Here is a 25730-nt window from a genome sequence, read left to right on the forward strand (position 1 = left end):
CCCCAGCACTTGGGAGGTTGGGAGGTAGGGGCAGGAGGATCAAGAGTTCCAGATTAGCCTCAGCTATTCAGTGAGTCTGAGGAAACGTCTGGCTTGTATAAGACTCTATTTTAAATAGAAAAAACGTTCTCATTCACTACTTGGAGAACCACGAGCTGCTTCTGTAGTACATAGTTCTTGGTGCATCATGTGGGGTGAAGTGAACTAGACATCCCCTTCTTGTCTATTTAGTTAACACTGTTTCCCAGCTCTGCCTATAGATCGCACCTTCCTCTTCCTTTGTTGAATCTCTCTTCTTTACTACCAGTTCAGTGCTTTTGGACGTGAGCACTGAACTGACCTGGTACCCATTACAGTCTGTAGATCTAGGTTTAACTTAAAATTGAAATCCCAGGCTTAAGGAAGGGTGGATGTGTCCATCCAGTTTTTGACTTGGTTCAAATCAAAGCAGCCACATTCTCTTGCTTCTGAGCTCTCATTTCCTTGGCAGAGCTAAAACACTGTGTACACTTTTCTGGCACACAAGCACCCCGCCTCCCACACACCACACATCCTACCTGAACGAGCTGGGTGCAGTATTGTAAATGTTTGACAATGGTGATATCCAGGCTCTCATTTCCTGTGGTGAGTGGGAGCGGGCTTCCAGCCACACTGGTCCCAACGCCTGTGTCTTCAGTCAGAGCTTCGCTAAGGTGGCCCCTGGCTTCCGGGTGAACTGACCTGTAACTGAAGCAGGAAGGTGGGTGAAACGTGAGCTCTTTCTTTCTGTGCACAAACCACAGGCCGAGTTTACATGGTCCCCACTGAAATCAGTCCTTCCCTGGTTTGCTCTCAAAAGCAGAGATAGCTTTCTAAAATAACTTATTTCAGTGATGTTGCCAATTTGCCCAAGTATCAAAAGACCATGCAAACACAGGCTGCTGTTTGCTTTCTGAGCACAATGAGCTCTTTGTGAAGAAGCTTCCCTGAGAAGTCTTTGAACTATGCCCTCATTCTGCATCTGCCTTGCTTGTCCACCCTGAGGACAGGGGTTCTGCCAGCTTCCCTGGGATTCAACAGTCCTGTTTGTGCACTTCTATGAGTGATCCCATTAAAGAGTGATCCTTCAGACCTTTCAGTGGCCTTGTAGCAACTGCCACTTTAAGACAAGAGAAGAAAACACTGCCAAGAGCTGCTGTCTTGGGACAGTGCTGAGACCAGGCAGACGCTAGAAGGGGAGTCTGGCTATGTAGATTTCAGCTCTGACCTTTTCTCTTTAAATCCACTGTCACACTGTCTAAAGGTATGGCATCATGGACATTCAAATGAAAAGGTTTGATATGTTATCTAATTTTCTTTCTTATTTTCTCTTTCTAAGCCATGGTCTCACATAGCCCTGAGTTGCCTTGGCTTTCTGATTTCCTGTCACTACCTTCTATGTGCTGGGATTACAGGAGGATTTCACTATGGCCAGTTTATTATTTTCCAATGGACATATATTTTGTTATATTTTATGGTTTCAAGTCTACAAATACGTCTTAGGGTTTCCTTGTGTAGCTCTGGCAGTCCTGGAACTTGTACTGTAGAGCAGGCTGGCCTGGACCTGACTGAAATCAGACTGCTTCTGTCTTCTGAGTGATGGCATACAGATTCCTTTCTTTTAAAATATAAATTTCATTAAAAGAACCCTTGTAAATTAAAACCATTATACACCAAAGTTAAACAGACCTAAAGTCTATATATCTCAATGAAGCTGTTAGAATATGAATTCTGATGCTATGGAGCTTTACGCTGTACACATTAGTAAATTTGTACTGACTATATCTATACACACCTATCCACTCCTCAACCTGAAAAGCACAAGAGAGTTAGATCTCAAACATCTGCTGCGTTCTCTTTTATAGCAAAGGATTGGAACCAAACCAGTTGTCCATCAGTAGAGGAGTGGGTAATAAAAATAATATATATATATTATATATATATACACACACACATATTTCAGCTCTAAAGAAAGAGATAATCACAGTTTGCAGAGATATGGATGGACTTAGACGATGAACATATAATACCAAACAAGTTCATTCACACAGTCTCAGAAAGAAAAAACCTCATATGTTCTTCATATTTCAGAGCCTAGCCAATAATATGTACATAGATATAAACAGATATATACAGTATAACATGCAGAAAGAAAAGAAGGAAGGCAAAATGTTAGGAGACCAGGAAGGCCTGGGTGCAGGTGATGGGCACGGCTATGAGAGAGGACACAAAGCTAATGGCTTTTCTAGTTCCGAAAGTGACTCTCTTGAATGCCATTGATATAATCCATGAATCCATATAATAACTGAAGGGACGAAACCACCACCTCATATCTGTCTTTTCAACATATTTAATATTTATATTAAAATATCACAATGTTATAGACCTTATAATTTATAATATGCTCCAGTATTCAAAAGGGTTAAATATTCCCAATTCAAGAAAAATAGTAAAAGCAGAATTTGGAAGAAAAGGACCTTTTTTGTTTGTTTTTTGAGACAGGTTCTCTCTGTGTATCCCTGACTGTCCTGGAACACACTGTATAGACTAGGTTGACTTTGAACTCACTGAGATCTGCCTGCCTCTGCCTCCTGAGTGCTTGGATTAAAAGCGAGTGCCACCATTGCCTGGCTGGAACTTATTTTTATACTTTATAGTCATTTGGTATGCCTCTTCTATACATTAATTCTGCTGAAATAAAAAAAATACGTATTATTATTTTGTGTTTGTGAGAGGGGGGCACAAGTGCTGTGGTGTGCACCTGGAGGTCAGAGGACAACTTTGTCCAGTTGGATCTCTCCTTCCAATACATAGAATGTATAAAAGAGGTGATATTTTATGGCAAAAACTAACAAGTATATGGAAAAAATCTCAATATAGCATGCAGAAATGTACACTAAATATTACATTTTCTATATTTTTTTATTCTGTTTGCTCAAGGAATACATTTTTGTTCACATGCGTGTGTGCATGCGCACATACATACACACATATACATGCGCGCGCGCGCACACACACAACACACACACACACACACACACACACACAAATTTAAACCCCCTTCAGCAACAATAAAAAAATACCAGCAGTTCACTGACGGCTCTATGAGGGTGGACAGGCCTTATGTTGTAATTTGAAAACCTATGTATGTCACTTCTGTTATAACAAAGGAAAAGCCAGAGGATTCTCTCCTGGAAGGTGGGCACTGGCCACCAAGCTTCTTTTGTTTCATTTGAAATGACAAAGTGGGCCCAGGATCTGGCTCTAAGCACATTGGCTTGGCTGCTGCGGGAGGACACCTTATGGAGAAGGTGACAGTTTCCACCTGGAGGGGCATAGATCAAATGGAGTGCCAAGCCTCCACCTTACATGATAGGGAACCTAAGCCTGGCTTTGGGGTGTACGCCAATAATTTTAATCTCATGCAGAGAGGAGCTGAAATGAGAGAGGGAGGGGTGCTGGGAAACACAGTTCAGCAAACTGAAGGCTTTGGGAGTACAGGAAGACATAGCAGGGACAGGGTGTCCAAGTTCAGTGCCACCTGACTTGGTTAGTAAGGATGCAGTGTAGACGCTTCACCCCACACCACACATGCCTGTGTACATGAATCACACATGTTTCTAAGAAGCAAAAGGGATTTGTGTTCCCTATGCAACCTCCAATCAGTCAGTGATAATTAGAAGCTGTACTTAACCATTAAAAGGAACTACATATCAAGTCATCCTGCAGGTGTACCCAACCTTTTGATATTTTTGGCTCAATATCATCCCCTACAAAGTCCAATGCTCAAGAACCATGCAATCTTGATACCAACAAAACCCACAAAGCATGCTGTAGTGGCTTAATAAGTTTATGATTTGGTGTTGGGCAGCACTCATGGCTATCCTGGGCCACATGTGGTTGGACATGACAGCAAGGATTGTGCCATCTTGAAGATGTGTACAGGCTGTCCCTGCAAAGGGTGACAGTACCAGCTGTGACTGGGCAAACACAAGCACCCGGTGTCTTCACACTTACCCACTCTTCTCGGTCTCAGTATCTGAAAACACGGAGTCTGCTCCTCCTCCAACATGGCAGACTTCATCACCGTCCTCTTCCTCTTCATCAAAGTCGGAGGTGTTGAGGAAATCAAAGCTTTCTAAAGCACTCTCAACTGTCAGACTTAGGCTGGAGGACCTGCTGCGGCTGCCAGCCGGCTTGCACTGCAAAGGCAGAAGGTATCAAGGAGACCATCAACACACCAGGGGGACCGTCAGGACTCATGAAGCCCGTGGGAAATGTGACACTTTCTTACTGTTTTCCAAACCTTTATTTTTGGTTGGCATTTAACGTCTTTATCTTGAGACAAAGGAGTACAACCACAGAAACAATGGCACAACATTTGTAAATTGTTCTAACAGAATCCAGAAGGAAGGATAGAAGACACAGGACTGGAGATAAGTCGGTCAGTAGGGGTCACTGAGAGTCACTGGGTATTACTGGAGGCCACTGGGGGTTTTGGCAGATTGGCAGACCTACCTCTGTTTGAAGTTGCATTACTATAAAAACAACTTTTAAAAAATGACACCCTGAAAGTCTGGGGAACCAGAATTGACATGGTCCTTTGGTGTAGTGCTCACCGCCAAATCAAACAGAATGAGCAAAGCCGGGTACCATAGCACATAGCAGCCCCAGGCACCAGAAGACTGAGATGAGCACTCCATTTGATCTCATACATTCAAGACCAGCCTAGGGAACATAATGAGACTTGAAAAAAGAAAAGAAAAAAATTCTTTTTTAAACCAGCCCAGCAGACAAATTTTATAAGCTATGGAGTCACTGCTGTTAACCAGAACCAGCGTCTGCTGCCATGTGAAACAGTGCTATGCCTGGAGCTCTTTGTCTATAGAATTGACAAAAAAAATCCAGAAAAGGAAACTGCTCAAATACACCTGCCCTAGGCAGGGACCCTGTTCAAGGATGCTTTTTTTTTCCCTTCTGAGTACTGAGGAACAAATGAGTGACTTGGGCATGAGGGGACAATAATCCTGATTCCCCTGGAGGTCTGTCTTGAAAGGAACAAGTTCCATCACCCCTCTGACTGGGCCCTGGAATTATGGGGACAAGTTCCTTCTACAGCAGGTTGTAGGTCGTAAACAGAAGCATAGCAGCCTGCTATGCCAGTGGCTTTGGCCTGGAGAAAGAGAAGCATATCCACATATTCAAGAGGATGTGAGGTGGGTTGAACAGGACAAATCTTGCAAAGAAGACACACTACATGTCCTCTGTCCAGCTAGGAGGACTCCCTTGCTGATTCTTAGCACAAGGTAGGAAGGGCCTTGCGGGGATCTGTCCCAGACACTCAGGGTGGCACAGAAGCACATGGGGAATTGTCTTTCGGTCTTTTAAATCATGGTTGTCTCATTCACCCTCCGTGATCTCCAGCCGGGAAGCAGCATCATTGAGTCTCTGATCCTCAAGATGTTTAGCATCCTAGGAATGTGAAGGAGGAAGAAAAAGAGAGAACTTTGTCTGGCGGAAGCCACTTGCCCCAGACCTACGTTCCCAATGATGCTGCTGGTCATCGTCAGGGAGAAAAGGGAAACTGTGTTTATTAGGCCTGTCATTTGAGTCTCCTTTCTTTTCTTTTTAAAGAAATATTATTTATGAGTACACTGTAGCTGACTTCAGACACACCAGAAGAGGGCATCTGATCCTATTACAGATGGTTGTGAGCCACCATGTGGTTGCTGGGAATTGAATGAACTCAGGACCTCTGGAAGAGCAGTCAGTGCTCGTAACCACTGAGCCATCTCTCCAGTCCTTGAGTCTCTTTTTTTTAAGCCAGCTCTTTGTGTAACAAGATCTTGTACACAACTCAATGATGGCTTCAAATACTGGTCACAGCAAAAAGACAGGTAGATGAGGATTTCACTAGGATGGTATTGCGACAGTACTGGACAAGAGCAGGCTGAGTCAGAAAGGACTCTGAGAACACCAAGGTTTTATAAGATGGGTGGATAATGAGCTCAGAGTATTTTGATGAGCTGAGCTACTAATCAGTACCTTAGACTAGGGGCTGTTGAACCCTTACTCCTCTTAGCAAAGATTAAACCAACCACTGCCTTTCCTCAAGGGCACCTTCTTTAGAAGGGTCAAGTGTGTGCTTCAGCTCTTTGAGATGAACACCTTTTGATTGACAACAGGTCAACCATGCAGATGAGATGCACAATGGGGTGCCATTCACATGTCCTCCATGCTTGGGCTCTAGGTGTGTATTTTCAGGCTCTGTTCTTCAGAGAACAGAACCTAAGCACCCTTTCCTCAGAGGCTCATTCTAGAACGAAACTATAGTGAAGCTAGAGAACCTAGAGTGTCAGAGTCATAATTCATCATTTGCTCAGATACAACCTTGTCTGGAGCTAGGTCAGTATGAGCAAACGGAGAGAAAGGAGATGGTTAGAAAGTCTTGAGAGTGTGGCTCCTGATGTCAGTGCAAAGGCCACATAAAACCATCTTACGAAGGGTCAAGGCGGTCTCATGATCTGGCTCTCAGCTTGCTGAAGGGAATTTTCAAGTTTATTTATTCCTTGAAGAACCCCAAGTGACCAAATAGAGCAGAGACACGAAGGTCAATGACCTTGTTGTCTTGTTTCCCCAAGCTGTGTTGAAGAAGAGTTTCCACCTGTATGTCAGGGATGGACAGGTGCATTCTGCTGTAGTTGTGATGACACCTTCATTATGAAATCCTCCTTGAGTGAGTATCAACTCTCCCTCCTGTCTTTACACCTAGACACAACTGACCACCAGGGATGGAGGAAACTGTCTTCGCTGGAATTTTTTGGCTCCCTGACTTCTAGTAAATGAGCAAGGGTGAATTGTTCCTGATTCCTTTGAGGTCTCAGTTTGCTGATTTAGGTTACATTCATGAGAAACTGCCCTTAGCTGGTGGCACTGTGAAAAGAGGATGGCTCCTCACCTTGGGGCTAAGCTTCCCCAGTTTTCCTGGTACCCACAGAGAGGTCTGAACCAGTAGCATCTTTGAAACAAACACCAGTATTTCACATCTGGATTTCACATGTATGTGGAGATAGTGTGGGGTATGTGTATACAAATACATGAAGAAATGCATGCATGTGTGTGTATGTGTGTTTGTGTATGTATATATGTATGTATGCATGTATGTATGTATGTATGTATGTGTGTATGGCAGAGGTCAACCTCTAGGGTTGCTTTTTGGGGTTCCATCTTGTTTCGAGTCAGGGTCTTTGTGTGGCATGGAACGCACTAAGTACCAGACTGGCTGGCTGGCAAATTCCAGGAGTCCCCCAGCCTCTGGGATTTCTAGCATTTCAAACTATGCCTGTCCTTTTCTATGTGGGTTCTGGAGGCTGAACTCAGGTCCTTCTGGTTTCAGGATAGACTCTTCCCTGCTACGGTGGGGCACATTGATCCAAGGCTCTCCTGAGGTCCTGATGTATGGAGAAGGAATATAGTTCCTTGTCTAAAACCAGGAAAAGCTTGGCAAGGCCAGTAATGGCCTGGAGCCTGGGCCTGGGCTGTGGGGAAGCTGTAGTTTCATCTCCTGAGAATCCCATGCTTCCCTACTAAAGGGCTATGGTCCGCAGCCCTGAGGCTGCTGTATGCTCATCTAGTGACTCACTTGAGATGTCCTGTGTTCCCTTCATGCAACATTGCTCGGTTGGCTTCCTGCTGACTCTGCCTCACTGCATTTGAGGTTTCTGCTGACTCTGTCCCATTTTTTCCACTGGAAATTGTATATGAGATGCTGTACTTCTTAAAAAAAATTTACTTGGCCTAAGGCGTAGCTTGTGCAAGACCTCTTGACCCCAACTTTACCGACCTTCTTTATCTTCCTATCCTTAGGTCCTTCCTCTCAGGAACCTGTCACTAAAGGATGACTAACGGTCCAGGTCACTAGGCCACTGAGCCATTTCCCTATTCTTAGATCTTTTTAGAGTTTATTATCCAATTCCTAATCCATTTAGCTAAGCTGATTTATTGTCAGAAAAATAAGAATTGATAGATGTAACTGGAATTAAAGAATTACCTCCACTTATACAGCAGATACACATTGACAGGATAAGATTTGTTATCTTAAATAAAATGTTGGCTTAGGATACATTTTTCCAAACCAAATCAGATTTTTTTTTTCAGAAAGGTACTTACTTTGAGGACATCATCCAAATGTGTGACTTCCTGGTTCAGATCCTGGAACTCTTTGTACTGCTCCTTGTGTGGGTCTAATGCAAGGAAGAGTCCATTGAAGGCATCTTCCAGGCTGCCATCGAGGAAGGACCGGCCGGCCTCAGATTCACTACCAACAGAGCCTTCAAAGAAAAGCTTGTTGGTAGTGATGGGCCCCTCAGCTGAGGTGAGCCTCTTCACTAGTTGCTTTGTGATGTTTCCTTCAAAAGTGTCCAGTTCCACAGGCTTGAGCTCAGAGGCCTCATCTGATTCCTGCAGGAGAGCCTCTGCAACACTATTCTCTAGAAAAAGGCTCTCAGTACCAGACCTGGCATCCACACTGGGCTTCTTGGGCTCTACCGTATCACTCTTTGAGTGGGACTTTGGCTCATGGTCCTCACCCAAGGAATTCCTGGAAGACGCTGAGCTGCTGTCCTCAGTGCCCTCATTTTGTGAGGACAGGCTGCTGTGGGTAAGCTCAGCAGGGGTGATGGTAATCTCTGGATGGGCAGAGTGTGAACTGGAGGGAGAGGTGGTTGAGCTGGAGGTGAAGACACAGTCTCCATCTTGCAGGTCACTGAAGCTGAGAGACAGTGGCCTTTTCTCCTCTGCTGCATTTCCACTCTCAAAGATGTCATCTGGCAGATTTGACTGTGGAGAAAGATAGGACAGGATACATTTGTCATGGCGCATCTCCGGACAAGAGGGGAGGCAATTAAGATGAAAAGGCTCTAATGTTACCAATTTATTTGATCCATGTGTCTATGAAGGCAAAGGGAAAACAAGCCATTAAACATGGTCTCCATTGTTGGAGCTAGGTGAAAGGTCACTAAAGGTTACTTTAGGTTTGACATTTTCCCCATGCACTTTGAGGGTGAGTGGGGATGATGTTTGATTTTATGAACCCCAGGATCCCACAGTACTTGGCAGCCATCACTATGAATAGCACTACCCATCTTTTTTCTTCTTATTTTTGTGTGTGTACAGCATGCACTTGTGTGTATCTTTTTTTTTTTTCCAGAGCTGAGAACCGAACCCAGGGCCTTGTTCTTGCTATGCAAGCGCTCTACCACTGAGCTAAATCCCCAACCCCCACTTGTGTGTATCTTAAAATACTTCACATGTTCTTTGGCTCCAAGGATGAGATATTTGTTTTGCTTCAGTTCTCAACAATTACCTTTTGAAAAATATCTACTGACAAAATTTGAACTTTTGAAGTCCACTTGTTTAGCTTCTGTAGAAATAAAAGAAAGACACTGATGGGTGGGACATCTGTGTCATAGAAGGTAAGTCCTGGGGGAGTGCGTGGTGTCTTAGAGTCTCTGGAGATACAGTTCTCTGTCAAGCAAGCCCTGCTTCAGGTTGCCTCTGTGCTTCAGGAAGCTCTGAAGAGAGACAATCAGGCAACTAAGCTGGGTTGATAGCCCAATGGGTAGACAGTCTGCCCAGCATGTGTGAGCCCCTGGGTTTGACCTCACACAGTTGGAAATTTCCAGATAATTAACACAACTGGCTTGTTGTCATGAGCAGAGCAATTTCAAAGTGAGTACACTTAACTGTCTTTCCTCAGGCTGCTGTGTCTAACCTTTTGACACCATGGTATGTTATTGTCATCTACAAACTTTACAAAATTCGTGTCAAGACCTCCACAGCTGAGTCTTTAAAATTGCAGAAAAAAAGGGCTGGAGAGATGGCTCAGTGGTTAAGAGCACTGACTGCTGGGCTGGAGAGATGGCTCAGCGGTTAAGAGCACCCGACTGCTCTTCCAGAGGTCATGAGTTCAATTCCCAGCAACCACATGGTGGCTCACAACCACCTGTAAGGAGATCTGATGCCCTCTTCTGGTGTATCTGAAGACAGCTACAGTGTACTTATATATAATAAATAAATAAATCTTTAAAAAAAAAAAAAAAAAGAGCACTGACTGCTCTTCCAGAGGTCCTGAGTTCAAATCCCAGCAGCCACATGGTGGCTCACAACCATCCGTAATGAGATCTGATGACCTCTTCTGGTGTGTTTGAAGACAGCTATGGTGTACTTATATATAATAAATAAATCTTTTCAAAAAAGAAAAGAAAATGTTGGTGCTGTTCTTAGAAAAAATTGCAAAACAGAGGGAGAAAAATATGATGATGTCTTAACTAAATTTACAGCTTTGTGTTGTGTTGGGTAGAACAAACTTTCTAGGTATTTGAAATTAGCCTCTTAGAAATTGTTTTTTTTTTCCTTCATATTCTCCAGGTTGAAATTTTAAGTTTTATTTTATTGTATTTTGTTTGTGTATATATGTATGAGGATGAACATGGGTGTGGAATCAGAGGACAGTTGTGGGTGCTGGTCCCCTTTTACTTTGTTTGAGATATGGTCTCTAGTTCACCACTGAGCATAGCAGGGTAACTGACATGTGAGCTTCTCATAATTCTCCTGCCTCTGCTTCCCATCTCACTACAGCAGCACTGGGATTGCAGATGTTTGCACCACCACGTCCAGCTTTCTGTGAGTTCTGTGTATTCAAACTCAGTCCCTCACGCTTGTATGTCAAGTGCTGTGTGTGTGTGTTTGCATATGACTCTGTGTGTGTCTATGTGTCTGTCTGTGTGTATGTCTATGTCTGTGTGTATGCAAAGGTACTCATGTGGAGGTTAAGGGACACCAGTGATTGACCTAAGGTTGTCAGGCTAGTGCTAGAAGCACTTTTACCCACTTAGCCACCTCATTAGTCCTCCATTTTGGGCTTTTGAAGCACAGCCATTCCTCTGTATCCATCAATTCTAAACATTGCAGAGTCAACTAACCACAGATGGGGAATACTTGGAACATGCACACACTTTTTCCTTGTCAGTATCCATTATGGCAGAATAACTGTTTCCCATCAGTTACACTGTGTTAGGGCTCATACGTTAGCTCATAAGGAAATGATCTGAAGTACAGGGGATGTGGGGTCTATGCGATCATTGTGCTATTTGATGTTAGGGGCTCGAGCCTCTGGGGATTTGGGCATCTGGCTGGGTCCCTGTAGACATTCAATTCCCTGTAGACACTCAAGGGTATGTGGGAATCGTTAAGCTAATGTCTATTTTCACAACCATGGTACAAATGACCCCAGTGAACAAAGTGAGCGGAAGGAAGCTGAAGGACAGAGACTGCCTTCCTCTGAGCTCTCAGAGGCAGTGGGCTCCTGTGCACTTCCTCTTCCTCTCCAGTCTGAGTTCTTCTCTCAACTTTCACATTCTGTTATACCCTTATACCTGCAGTAAAGATAAAAGGGAAAGTTTGGGGAACTGATGGTTGGTGGATCAGAGTCCTGACTGCTGGGCCATCTCTGAAAACCCCTTGGCTCTTTACTGAGGGCTCATGTTGTCCAACAGGGCCTGTACAATCTCACCTGAACTTCTGTGCACACACCTCTTGGCTGCATCAGGGGTGGAACTGCTAGCTGTAGCACAGGGCTGGGTGGCCAGGGTCAATTTGAACTTACTTTAGTGGCAAATACTGAACTGTACTAAGTTCAGATGCCCTGCTCTCAGGGACTTATGGTTTATGAAGAATACACATCTACCAACAGGCACCCCACAAGAAGGAAACCAAAGTGGAGTAGCATGGCCTTAGTGCTCTAAAAATGGCAGGGAGATCTGCCTACAGCTAGACTTTTATGGAGCCAATCACAGAGGTGTAGCTGTTCTTGAAGCTTAAACTACAAACAGTCACAGTCTCACAACACCTTGCACATTGGTTTTCAGGTATCATAATCTTCATGGACATAGGCATAGAATTCCTTCTTAGCCCTTGACTAGATTGATTTTACCTTGGTTCACAGACGATGTATTTGGAAGTATGTCATGAGATCAAGGTCCTAGAAAGTGAAAAGATGGTTCTAGAACTGAGCCATGGAGATTAGTGAGGCAGAGGACAGGATGAAAAGACATATGAGTTCTAAAAAGAATGTGGGACATTCACAGAGCTGTAGAACATACAGAAAGAAGGGTGGAGTGGAAAGGGAGAAATGAGTCTGGTGCAATGGGCTTTGAGCAGATAGAAATGGCTACTCTGAGGACTGTTGTGTTTTCCAAAACACTATAGGAAGGGATCCAGTGTTTTCTAATGTGGCTTAAAGTATGCTGTTCAACTTCTACTGATCCTCCCATGAAGGGAGATCTTCATTGTCAACTTGAGTCAATTAGAATCACCGTGGAAGCATATCTTTGGGTATGCCTATGAGGGTGTTTGCAGAGAGGTTTAACTGAGGTGAGAAGACCCACCCTGAACATGGGTGGCAGCATTCCACTGGATAGGGCCCCAGACTGAAGAGAAGAAGCAATGAGTTGAGCACCAGTGTTCAGTGTTCATCTGTTTCTTGACTGCTAACACAATGATCAGCTGTGTCATGCCTGCCACCATGCCTTCCCCAATGTGGGCTCCTTAAATCATGGGCCCAAATAAACTCTGCCTTAAGTTGATTCTTGTCAAGTATTTCATCACAAGTGGCAAGTAATGTCAACATTCCTGTAACCCTCTGAGTTATACCACGTGAGCACAGATAGCCATCAAATCCACAAATGGCTACTTGTATCAGACTATTGTTTTTGGTATTATTTTTATTTTTACACATTTTCATGTACATCCTTCCTATTTTTCTCATGAGTATATATGTTGTGCTTTTTACCTCCATTTTTACTCAATGAATGACATACAATTATTGTTGTTATTATTGTATTAGTCAGAAGTCCTTTACTCTCCTCTCAGGACAATTGAAGGTGATATTTATTCTTCAGAAAAACAGCAGAGGATTTCTCATATGTATGTATACTTGTCTGTGCATTTTCTTAAATATAATATGTAATTCATAAAATAGGTTGCCTATTACATTCCTACGACTCCAGGCCTTCTTTCACTAGAGCAGGGCAGGGTGGACAAAAAGAAGCATCTGTGATAATGTTGGCTCAGATCCTTCTGAGTCCCTGAGTGCTGACTTTTGCAAGTCTGATGTCAATGGTAAACTAAAAACCATTTCTTTCTTTTTCTTCTTTTCTTTTCCCCATAGGAACTCAGCCCCTGGAGCTCACTATGCAGTGGAGGATGGCCTCGAACTTCCAGCCCCCTCGTCTCTACTTTCTGAGTGCTAGGGTTATAGGAGTGCCAGCACCTCTGGTTCAGGTGGTGCTGAGTTTAGAATCCAGCCTCAAGCATTCTCCCAACTGAGCTACAGTCCCAATACAATTGTTTAAAAACAATCGTTTGTTTTTTAAGAGTGAAAATCTTGTTACCACAGAGGAAAAAAAATCACAGCATAAACCAGGAATTGTTGGAAAAGGAAGGTGACAGAGTTGCATGCAAGACCATGCTTCCCACCCCAAGGACAGGACAGTTATTACCCAGCAGGCAAGACAGGCAAGACACAAGAGTCATGCTGGGCTGCATGCACAGGCTCCCTGAAGTCAAGCACCTCACTCCAGGCTGCCCACACTCACATAGAATTCTAGCAGGGCCTTGGGGTTCAGGCTGAGGGAAGGCAGGTCACCGACAGAGTGGTTGTGGTGCAACGTGGCAAAGAAAGTGTCTCGCAAGGCACTCAAGACAGACAGCCGCAACCATCTCTTCAGAAGTCAGGGCGAGAAGGGGAAGTTAGTGGAAAGAAGCAGGTTAATGGGTTTCCCTTGGTAGTTAGTAGGGCTCGATGAAGTCAAGCAGGCGTCATCCAAATACACTTGAAAAGATTAATGTCAAAGAATGCTTGGAAAACCTACATGCCTTTTCCCACCTTTCCAAAAGTGAAGCTGAATGAGGGAGAGACAGGCAGAGGATGCCAGCCCTGTACTCAGAGGCCCTGAGTGTCTCAGAACACGACATCCTTAGTCACCACACAATTAGGGTAACCTCTAAGAATCAATTCTTCTTTCCATGTGTTTATGAGTGTGATGTGTATGTATGCACAGATATATGTGCATGTGCGTATGCATAGGTGAGGGATCCATCAGGACAATTATTTTCCCATCTTATTCACTGAGGCAGGTTCTCTCAATCAAACCCAGAGTTCTATGTCTCCCAAGGTAGCCCGCTCTAGAGATTCCCACCTCAGCCATTCCAGGCTGGAGTCACAGCGGGCCAGCACACCCACCCAGCATTTGATGATGCAAATTCTAGCCCTCATGCTTGCAGAGCAAGCACTTTAACTGCAGAGCATCTCCCCTGCTGTTGAAAGTCTCTGATGTGGGTGACACAGATCTCGTTTCTATGCCAGAAATCACACTGAACTTACAAAGAAGGACTGGTCTTTGAAGGTGGGTGTTTCTGGGGTACCCTGGCTGTACATGGACATCCTCCGCTGGAGAGCAGCTGTCTTGTTCCCAGGGCCTGATGATGGGGTTGTGTCCTCCACGTCAAAGGGACTGTAGAACAATAGGTTCTTAGGTTAGCATGTCCATTACGACCACCTATCAACCCAGGAAGCGGGAGGATGGCTCCTCCTTAGGACAGCATCGACTCAGTCCAGTGGGAATGGGGCTGGTTTGGACCAGCCTAGGTTGTCAGAAAATAAATAAGGAAAAAAGAAGGCGCAACAGAAGACTGAGTCTAGACCTGCTGTGTGGCCAGATTGAAGGTGCTTCAGATATGTCAGTTTCCCCATGAGTGTTAGAAACATGAGTGGATTAGCTGCTCACATGTAATATTGAGGAAACATTGGATGTTGGATGGAAATGTTGGGATGTTGGGGAAACCTGTAAATTTTCCTCAGAACTTCATCTGGATGGACTCTAGGCAGGTAAGTGACTAGCAGACTGTCATTCCGTACTAAGGAAAACAATCGCAGTGATTTCGGATGTACTGGTTGCTGGTCACTGACATCCCATCACCTTTCAGGGACAGTGACCTTTGACATGCTCATTAACAAGCAGAGACTGTGAGCACAGAAAAGCCAGGCGCTGGACGCTGTTTCCGTGACAGGACAACAGCATCCTGGCTGTTGCCACAGCTGACTTTGATTTGTAACGGAGACTTCCAATACAAATATCAACATGACATATTTACTCACAAGCCAAGGGCTGTGAATTTTTTCATCAGGTGACTTTTAAAAAGAACATAATTTTTTTTGTTCCTTTAAAGAATTGTGTGTGTGTGTGTGTGTGTGTGTGTGTGTGTGTGTGTGTGTGTGTGTGTGTACAGTGTGCATGCCAAGGTCAGAGGACAACCACAGGTCTCATTCCTCCTCTTGACTCTTGTCTGAGATGGTGTTTCTTATCTGCTGCTGTGTATAGCAGGCTAGCTGGCTCATGAACTTCCTGTGATTCTCCTGTCTTACCTTAGGAGTTCCCGGGTTATAGACACATGAGTTTGGCTTTACATGGGTTGTAGAGATCTAAACTCAGCTCCTCACAGTTGCATGGCAAAGTGGTATCACAAAGCTATCTCCTCAGACCTTATTTTATTTTACTTTTTGAGACAGGTCTCCTGTGGCTCAGGCTGGAACAATTATTTGCCATGAAAGTGAAGTTAAACTTGAACTTCTGGCCCACCTGCTTCTACCTAGCACATGCTGGGGTTACTGACATGTGCCCCCCATACCAGGTCATAATAAAATGTTTAAAAGTAGGCAACGGAAAAGGAGCGTTATGTGAACCTGATACCTGGGGAGTTTAAAAGATTCCGATGCGGCAGTTTGGGAGTGACCCCTGTTCCATGCTGACATTGGAACAACACTACCCATCAGCCCTTGCCTTCCCATGATGAACTTGAAAAAAAGGAACTTACTACCAGGTGATTTCCAGGTTCAGTTTGATGGTACCAAGGTCATTGATGTCAACAGCCACCACCTGGGGTCGGGCTGCAAACAGCTCTTTGGTCTCGCAGGTCACACTGCCTACTAGGATGTGAGTTGCCAGTCCTTTGAGTTCCGTGACCTGGTAGAGAAGGAGAGGGGAGAAAAGGAGGGATGTCTTATCTTTGGTTTTTCTTAGTCAGTCAATTCCTTATTTTAGAACGATATCTGTCAGTTATTTTAAAAAATGTTACTGCGTTACAGTTATGTTGTCTCTGGGCTTTGAGAGCAGCTCTTTGAGAGCAAAGAAGCTTTGCACAGAGAGAAGCCTATGGGATGGAGGGTCCCCACCAAGGGATCATTGGGCCATGATACCAGGAAGGAAGGAAAGACAACAAAAGGCACGGACACACTGTACCTTGATTGAAATGAACCCAACTATGAGGGGCAGGAAGACGGTTTCTTCTCCATCCCAGCTCTGTTTGCCATTCACTTCTATTTTGCCCTTGAGTTTCCACCTCTGCCGGCCATATTTCATGAAAATCTGGGGTGAAGACATTAGGGAGCCTCCTGTTTTCCCAGACTCTACCTTCCCTCCCAATTGCCCAGATCTAAGGGTCAGGAAATGGGCCCACACCCTTCATTCTCCTTCCCATCCCCAGTCTGCATTCTCAGAGGAGTCCAGGAGGAGTGTAGAGGAGATTCAACTTAATTTATGTACTTGAAACAGAGTCTCACTATGTATCCCTGGTTACCCTGGAACTCACAAAGTAGATCTGACTGGCCTCCAACTCAAAGTCGTCTACCTGCCTCTGACTCCTGAGTGCTAATACCAAAGCTACAATGTAGCACATCTGGACTAGTTAAGGGGTGCATTCTGGTTCTCTAGCTGAGGGTGTGGGCATTTCTTTAGTAATGGGAAGGAGAGTTGGCTCACTGGCTAAGAGTACTTGCTGCTCTTGTAGAGGACTGAGGTTTGGTTTCCAGAACCCACACCATGGCTTACCAGAGATTCAACACCCTCTTCTACCCTCTTCTGTCCTCTTCAGGCATCACACACACACACACACACACACACACACACACACACACACACACACACACACAGAGTGTACAGACATACATGAGGTAAGCACTCACATATAAAATAAAAAACAAACCTACATAGGTATTTTAAAAAGAGGTCATAGCTCTGTGTCAGTCTATCCACTCATATAAAACTTGTCTTTTTTTTTTTTTTTCTTTTAACCCTACATTAATCTATCAGCCATCAGAACTGGAGCTCTGTTGACCCTAGCTCCTTTAGAGAGACAAGAACCATCTCCAATTCTACGGGTAGCCAGCAGAGAGAAATAGACCTCCCCCTGCTGACGCTGGTAAGGGTTGGGACCGTCCATACTCTGGGCAGAGGAGGGCAGTTGGTGTGAGTGGCCTCAGAGCCTTTGCAAGGAGATGAAATTATTACATGCATGCTCTTTTGAAGAAAGTTGAGACAAATGGCCTTTTGATTTTAAGAAAGTTTTGGTTGTTTTGTGTCTGAGACAGGGTCTTACTATGTGGTTCAGGCTGTCTCAAATAACAATCCCTTCAGGTATGAGCAACCATTTGGTTTATAAGTACATTTTTTTTTTGTAAAGAAAACTTTATAATTAGGTGTTGGTCATGTTCAACCTTTGGGATGAGCAGATGACATTGTCATACAGAAATTCACATTCGGGGCTGGGGATTTAGCTCAGTGGTAGAGCGCTTGCCTAGGAAGCACAAGGCCCTGGGTTCGGTCCCCAGCTCCGAAAAAAAGACCAAAAAAAAAAAAAAAAAAAAAAAAAGAAATTCACATTCAAGTACTGTGCAATTGAGTGACCCAAGATTTTCACATACACAAAAATATCTCCTAATGTGTGTGTATGATTTTGTGTCAGGCCACATTTATATTCTTGGCAGCATGGAGTCCCCAGGTCATGAATTGGACACACATGGTAGGTTTTATCTATTTTCAGTCATAAGACTTTGATTCTGTCACAACACTAGATTAGATCTTAGATCAGAAAGAAAAGCTGCTACAATGTACAGTTGGGGACATTGCGAGATCACAAACTGTTCTATCACATAGCATTTGTTGAAGAGTGTTTGGTTGGAGCCCATTGCTTGCTCTTGCACTAGCTGGGAAACCCCGTTGTCTACCCTTCTTCTCCCAACCTAGTCTACACTGAGAAAACTCTAAACAAAGGAATGCCGCCAAAAGCCTAGTTCTGTATTTTTAGCAGTTGATGCAACCCACCTTTCTGACATGGCCAGCCCATTCAAGTGCTGGTCCAGGGGCTTAGAGTTTGCTGATACTTGGGCACCATCCCTCCTCCTAGCTCACCATCCACCATCACTCCTTGCCTAAGATCCATGAACCCCTTTGCCTTAGCCCAGTTGCGACTTCCTCAGCCCTATTCTTTGGGACCAATAAACCTACCAAGGAGCAGCACCTATATTTGTGTTGAGAGAGAGAGAGAGAGAGAGAGAGAGAGAGAGAGAGAGAGAGAGAGAGAGAGAGAGAATATACCCAATAGAGAGGCAGTCTGGGGCTTATGTGAAAGACTGTCCTTTCAGTGTTAGGAGAGGAACTTAGGGATGGAGGGTCATGATTGGTAGTGAGCAATGTAGCACGAGGAAGGTAGCGATGGGGTATATGGAACCGCCATGTTCCACACATCAGTTCTCAGATTACCCTCCAAACTTTCTCACTGGCTCAAAATGTTAAAAGACAAACGAAGCAAAAATAGTTAACAACTGGACTGAGGCTTGGTGGTACATGCCTAACATCCGAACTGAGGCAGGAGGATCACAACAAGTTCAAGGTTAGCCTGAGCAACTTTACAAACTGCTGTTTTAAAAATAAAAAGCAGAGGCAGAGAATGGCTCAGCCATTAAGAACATATACTATTCTTGCAGAGGACTTGAGTTCAGTTCCCAACATCTACACGAAGCTCACAACTGCCCAAAACTCAAGCTTTGGTCTCTGTAGATACCTATGCTCCTGTGCACATACCTGCAAGACACCCCCTACACACACACACACACACATACACACACACACACACACACACACACACACACACACATACACACACACACTTTTAAAAATTAAAACATTGACTGAAGACGTAGCTCAATGGTAGAGAACTTGTTCAGCACGTACAAGTTCCTTGGCTAATAGTACTAAAATACCACCACCAGCAGCAGTAACAACAACAAAACTACAGCCAGCTCCTGCCCTTCAACCCTTCAATGCCAACATGCAGACCAACATGTTACTTACTTCATATTGATCTCCAGGACAGAGGCGGGCAAAGCCAGCCAGACCTGTAAACAAGAGATTGGGCTGTGAGTTGCAGAACACAGTTCCTTTCTTTGGCGACCCAATTTATCATGGATAAAAACCCAAGTAACATGGGAGAGTGGAGAAGACTCAGGTAACAGGTTTAGAAGCATCTTCAGAGAATAGCCCTTGCAGGGATGTAGAGGGATTCTATCCATTACAGCTAGCAGGACACATCCCGATAGGATAATGGGAGGAGGCTTCCAGGACCAGGCTGTTGGGTGGTTAGAACTCTGTGTGCCTTTGGCAGATCTCAAGATCAGGGCAGCAGGACCAGAAAGACATAGTCTTTCCCTGACCAAAATATTCCCATGAAAATAAACTGGCCTCTTGTTTGTCCTTTTGTCCCAAGATTTGTTGCACTAAATACCTCCCTTGTGAGCCCTTGTCCCCATGCCTATTGATTGTCTGCAGCAGAAAAACAGTTTTTCTAATTTTTTCTACTGTTTTTCTCCTTTTTTTTAAAATACGGCACAGTGATGTCACTGTTGATGGTTGTGACCTTGCTAGAAATAGACTGTTATGTACCCCAAACTGGTGATTAAGAAAGCAAACCAAGGAGCTGGGGAGATGGCTTAGCAGTTGTGAGCATTGACTGCTCTTCCAGAGTACATGGGTTCAATTCCCAGCACCCAGGTGGCAGCTCATAACTGTCTGCAACTCCAGAATCTGACACCCTCATGCCTCGTGTCTACCCATGAGGGGAGAACTCAAATTCACATAAAAATAAATATGAATAAAGAAAAGAAAACAAGCCAAATCCAATCAACTGCCAATAGTCTGTTTCTTCAAAAGAAGAGGTGTGCGCTCAGTTATCAGTGGGGAAGAAAGGGTTTGTTTAGCTGAAGTTTCATTGTCTGAATGGAAGTCAGGACGGGAACTCCAACAGGGCAGGAACCTAGAGTCAGGAGCTGACACAGAGGTCATGGGATACAGAGGCTGTGGAGGGTTGCTGCTTATTGGCTTTCTCAGCCTGCTTCCTTATAGAACAGGATTCCCAGTGCATGGATGGCCCCACTCATGATGGGCTGGACCCCTCCCCACCAATCACAAAGTAAGAAAATATTCTATGGCTGGATCTTAGCGGGGGATTTTCTCAAATAAGGTTCCTTCCTCTGAGATGCCTGTAGTCTGTGTTGATTGACAGAACAAGTTAGCATAAGGTGGCTTCCCTTCCCCTGTGCCATCTGCAGTCACTTTGGAGTAGATAGTGCCACTTGAGGCCTACTGCTTCAGCAGCAACACCTAGTCAGACTACATGGCCACCACCCTGGGACAGCTTGGGAGTCCCAGCTCTTGCCACCCTTTCCCCCTTCCTATAGATATTTACCAAAAGCCCACTGTGTGAGGGTGAAAATACTAATTTATATTTTTAATTTTCTCATGAAAAAAATTTCTGACAAAATAGCAGGGAAAAAATTTAGCACAGATGTTTTTCATTTCCAGCCTTTGAGTCCTGGGGGAGAGTGTTTCTCGTATGTTTGTACATGCTTGTGCATGTATGCATGTGCACCTGTGTGCCCGTGCTTGTGGAGGCCAGAGTTCGATACTGATGCTGATATTGTCTTCCTCAATTGCTTCATACAGCTTAATTTTATTTTATTTTATTTTGAGATAGGATCTCTTACTGAACCCAGAGGTAGCTGTTTGGTTAGATTGGCTGGCCAGAAAGCACAGGGACTCGGCTCCCCTGCCTCCGGGGCCAAGTTGGGATTATGATCACATGACACTATGCCCAGCTTCTCATGTAGGTTCTGCAGATGCAAACTCACATCCTTTTGCTAGCTTTATGCTGTCTTCCCTGCCCTCGGTTGTGTTTCTAGCCAACAAGGTTTTACCCGTGTAGACATTACAAGGATGATGTCACACTGTATGTTTTACCTTCAATGAATGGTTCAATTAATAGATGGTGAGGATCTCGAATGGACAAATCTGTTTCCCATTGGCCCACAGGCATGATTATGAATAAGATGAATCCAGGGAAGCTTCAAAATGGACTCGCCTTTTACCATCCTTTGCCAATAGATGGCAGCAGTCATCAAACTTGGCACGCCTCTGACTTGGCAAGCCCGTCTATCTAGGACCAAGTCTCACTAACAATTAGAAGCTAATGGGCCACTTAGGAGCTCCCACTGCAATAAAAGCAGGATTGGAGGAAGCTATTTTCATGAATAGTTCTGGAGTACTTAGGCTTTTTTTTTTCCACCCCCACAAAAATACATCTGAAAGAAAGCATCACTGGCTGGCTTTTATGAATCCAAGCCTGATGTGCTAATTCTAACAAAACCCGATTTACCCTTTGAAAACCTACAAACTATCAGCTCCTGGTTAATCCGCTGCCCGTTTACATATGAGGTGACAATAGGGACCCTGTTTTAGGGAAGCTGAGCATGCACCATGATGGATAAGTTGAGAAGGGGGGTGGGGGCAAATTCTTTGATGATCTCCCTTCTCAAAATCACCAGAAATTTCACATGTGAAGACCTTCACTGGAGAGGGCGGGCTGTAGTTGTGATGAATTTTGGGTCTTGTTGCCCATGGAATGAAGCACTTTATTGGCATTCCTTGTAAGGCATCTCCCAGCCTCTGGTGACAATGATTACAGCAGAAGGGCAGCAGGCAGGAGGAACCAGTTCCAGGCAATACATTTCAAAGATCCCAGGCCATAGTGTTCATGGTCCAGGCTGCAGTGGGAGCACCTATGCAGAAGCTCGGGCAGTGATAGCCAGACTCTGGGGCCTGGCTGGGTTCTTCCAATTCTGGCCAGAGGCCCTGCTGGCATTTCTACAGCTGCAGAAAGCCCAGTGTTTTCTCAGCTGCTTGGTGGTAATTGTTGTATCAGCTAAATTGTCATTGTGGCCACTCAGAAACCATCCCTGGGTTCCCTCACATGGGCCTTCCACCATTTTGATCTTTTTCCTTGCTCCAGCATTATGATGTAAAAGCTCTTCCACAGCCTGAATGGAGGACAGGGGGCTGCCCCTGGTGTGACTGTGTGAATAAATGATGTCCCCAGGCTCATGTGTGATCATTTGGTCACCAGCTGGATAGCTCTGTTTTGGGAGGCTATGGAGTCTTCAGGAGTTAGGGCCTAGCTGGAGGGAATCAGACACTGGAGAGTGGTTGTTGAGGTTTATAGCCTGGCTCTGCTTCCAGCCTCTGTTTGGCTTCCTAATCTGTCCTAACCCCTGCCTCAGCTGCAAGCCCCTCCAACTACCACAGCTCCCCTTCCCACAGTAGACCAGATTCCTCCAAACCCTAAGCCACAACGAATCCTTTTCTTCTTCAGTTGCCTCTTTCAGAGAATTTATCCCAGTGCAGGAAAGTTTCTGATACAGCCTCACAGCTACATACAGCCATACTGCAGCTCACCTGGCTCCCTGTGCCACTGGCTCCCTTGGCTCAGAAACGATTCTTGTCAGAGAAGTACTCCATTGTTTCCCAGTTATGCCATGACCTTCCTAAGAGTGTGCCTCAGACTATAAGGCAAGTTGCCAAGTACCAGATAGCTGGAAGTCTTAATACTGGCCTTTCTGCTTTATGGGCAGGCTTCCTAGTTCACCAGTGGCTGGCCTTGCCCTAAAGGTCATGGTGCCTAGCTAGCACTGACCTCCGGACATGTGTGCTCCTGGCATTTGAAATGAGGTGACTGTTGGGAAGAAAAGCAGTTTTCTGTAAGAGATTATAATTCTTAGCTTCTTTCCTGGTTTGGGGTCCTGAATCCAGGTCTCCTTAGCTGGGCACTTATGGGTTTTCAGAATCTGGTCTAAACAGCTCCCCAATGCACATCTACAGAACGCAGGGGTCACAACACTGTTCCTGACAGCTTTGTTCCCACTTTCAGGAGAGACTTTCAGTTTAGTTGTTCTAACCAAAGGTTATTTTAGGAAGCTCTCTCCACTCTCCAACCCTCTCCTCAGTGAATCTGCTCTTAAAATTTTTAATTTTTCTTTTTTGATTTCTCTCTTCCCTTCCCTTCCCTTCCCTTCCCTTCCTTTCCCTTCCCTTCCCTTCCCTTCCCTTCCCTTTCCTTCCCCTTCCTTCCTTCCTTCCTTCCTTCCTTCCTTCCTTCCTTCCTTCCTCCCTTCCTTCCTTCCTCCCTCCCTCCCTCTCTCCCTCCCTTCTTTTCTTTTCTTTTCTTTTCTTTTCTTTTCTTTTCTTTTCTTTTCTTTTCTTTTCTTTTCTTTTCTTTCTGACATTGTCTCACTCTAAAGACCAGGCTGGCCACAACCTCACAATCCTCCTGCCTCAGCCTCAAGAGTGCTAAGATTAGGGTGGACTGCCAAACCTGACTTGATTTTCTTTTTTCTTTTGAGACCTTTTACTGTGTAGCCCAAGCTAGCTTTACACTCCGATCCTCTGGCCTCTGCCCTCCATTACCCTCCATCCATCCTGGGCTCAGCAGTCTGGTCATGTGATTGGTCCAGATGCTCATATATGCCCACTGAGTGAGGATGTGCTCCTCAGAGGTTCCCCTCCACCCTGCATCTCCAGACAACTGTGGTGTCCAGGGGTCATGAGGTGGCAAAGGCTGGTGGGCATAGCTCAGCAGCTCGTGTCCCATGTTTTTGTCATCACCATCACCAGGACAACTGCCTTTCATATTGTAGTTAGTTGTGGGGTTGAGCAAAAGGGAAGTGTGGGAGGGTATGGTGGGAGGAACTTAGGGCTTGTCAGCTCTGACAATGTGATGCAAGTGGTTGTTTTTGGATACAGGGGTGGGGGTAGTTCACACTAATCAAACATAATAAACAGGCAGGGTGGCTCGTGAGAATCCGGGATGTCGTGGAATCTGGGAGGTCTTCTCACTCCTTTTGTAGAGGAAGAAAAGGATAGGGCATGTGCGCAGCCGTGTGTGTGTGTGTGTGTGTGTGTGTGTGTGTGTGTGTGTGTGTGTGTGGTCATAGCTGCAGTTCCTGGGCTTTTTACTTCATAGGACAGAGGTGATAGAAGTTGAGTTTAGGGCAACCAAGGAAGCAGATGAGAAAAGTAGGCAGAGGGACAGCAGAGCAGATGGCTCCAGCAAGCATTCACTGGCTCAAGTCACTCAGCTCACAGTTGGTGACCAGGGCACCTCCACCCGTGACAGAAGCTTACTACCTCCAGGTCTGAGGTTTGGATCTCGTGGGTGGGTGGGTAGTCCCTTCCCCATGCCATACCTTTCAGGTGCCTATGTTTTAGGTTGAAGGGAATTCCTTCTCTAGGAAAAACTGGCATTTGAGCAATGGTTGATAGTGTCTGCTCAATTCTTAGAACTTCTTTCATAATGTGGCATTGAGGTGGTCATGTACTGACAGCTATGATGGTCGATTCCCATGGTTAAATTGCTTGAATAAAAAATGCCTAGAAGGCTGGGTCTGGTGTTGGCTGACTGTAATAAGCATAGTAAGAAAAGCCTTTTAGACATGTAAAAATGTAAAAATAGCTTAGCTAGGGACCCATGAGGTCTGAGAGTCTCCTGAGCCAGGACTACTGTTAGAGAACAAAACCAGACCTTTAGCAAAAATAGGTCACAGGTGAGCAGATTTGGGGAGATAGGCTAAGGACCATAGTTAAGAATTTAGAGTGTCAACCTTGTATGATGACCCTCAATATAATAAAATATAACTTTAGCTATACAAACTATGTATGTCTACCTTACTGCTGGAGACAGTAACTACAACCCTAACACTCAGTGGGTAGTGAGCGGTAAGAATATCAAGAGTTCAAGGCCGGCTTCAGCTATGTAGCAAATATTACATGAGATCACTGTCCAACAAGAAGGAAAGGAGAGGAAAGGAAAGGAAAGGAAAGGAAAGGAAAGGAAAGGAAAGGAAAGGAAAGGAAGGGGCGGGGCACTGAGAATTAGTGAGGCATATCCCTTTGGATGTGTCCATGTGGGTGTTTCCAAGGTCAATTAATTTAGAAGTTAAGACACACACAGAATGCGGGGGACCATAGGCTTGGGTATTGAACTGAATAAAACAAACAAACAAATACACAAACAATTGGGTGTATGAGGTGGCTGAGCACCAGCATGGGCCCCTTTTCTGCTCCTGGTCCTGGGAAATTTGAGGAATCTTAGCTGCAGACCCCCACAGCCATGAGCTCTTTTATACCCTCCCTGCCATCACCAACTGTCCCCAACTCAAGCCATAAACCACAGCAAACCCTTTCTCCCCAAAGTTCCTTTTTAAATCAGGTATTTGTCATAGAGATGGGAAAGTAACTAATGTAGGAGCCAGGACCCGAGGATTCAGCTTCAGGTCTGACATCAGCTTACTGTGTGGCCTCGGAGAAGTCATCTAACGTCTTTTGGTTACTGGCTTCCACACATGAAATAGAAGAAATTATCCCTCTCATCAAAGAAGGAAGCATCTGATACCAGTGATCATCAGAAACAGGACGTGAGCTGTCCTATGTTAA

At 44.8% G+C, this 25730-nt stretch overlaps 1 protein-coding gene across 20 annotated transcripts in view; it reads right to left on the bottom strand.

Annotated features, from left to right (window-relative positions):
* The window catches only part of Ripor2 (RHO family interacting cell polarization regulator 2), a 223866-nt gene that overhangs the window by 27076 nt on the left and 171060 nt on the right, over window positions 1-25730 (bottom strand). For 10 of the 20 annotated variants that reach the window (XR_015640800.1, XR_015640801.1, XR_015640802.1 and 7 more), the window contains 7 exons: window positions 19266-19309; window positions 16377-16502; window positions 15952-16100; window positions 14462-14591; window positions 8188-8856; window positions 4036-4220; window positions 558-726 (listed from right to left, as the gene is read on the bottom strand). Coding sequence is in view for 11 of the 20 variants with exons in the window: in XM_087590614.1 (XP_087446740.1) it covers window positions 558-726; window positions 4036-4220; window positions 8188-8856; window positions 14462-14591; window positions 15952-16100; window positions 16377-16502; window positions 19266-19309 (1472 nt within the window). In the remaining 9 variants the exon portion in view is untranslated. 20 annotated transcript variants of the gene reach the window in all.

Source organism: Rattus norvegicus, chromosome 17 (assembly GCF_021556685.1).
Source record: "Rattus norvegicus strain SHRSP/BbbUtx chromosome 17, alternate assembly SHRSP_T2T, whole genome shotgun sequence".
Taxonomy (NCBI): Eukaryota; Metazoa; Chordata; class Mammalia; order Rodentia; family Muridae; genus Rattus; species Rattus norvegicus.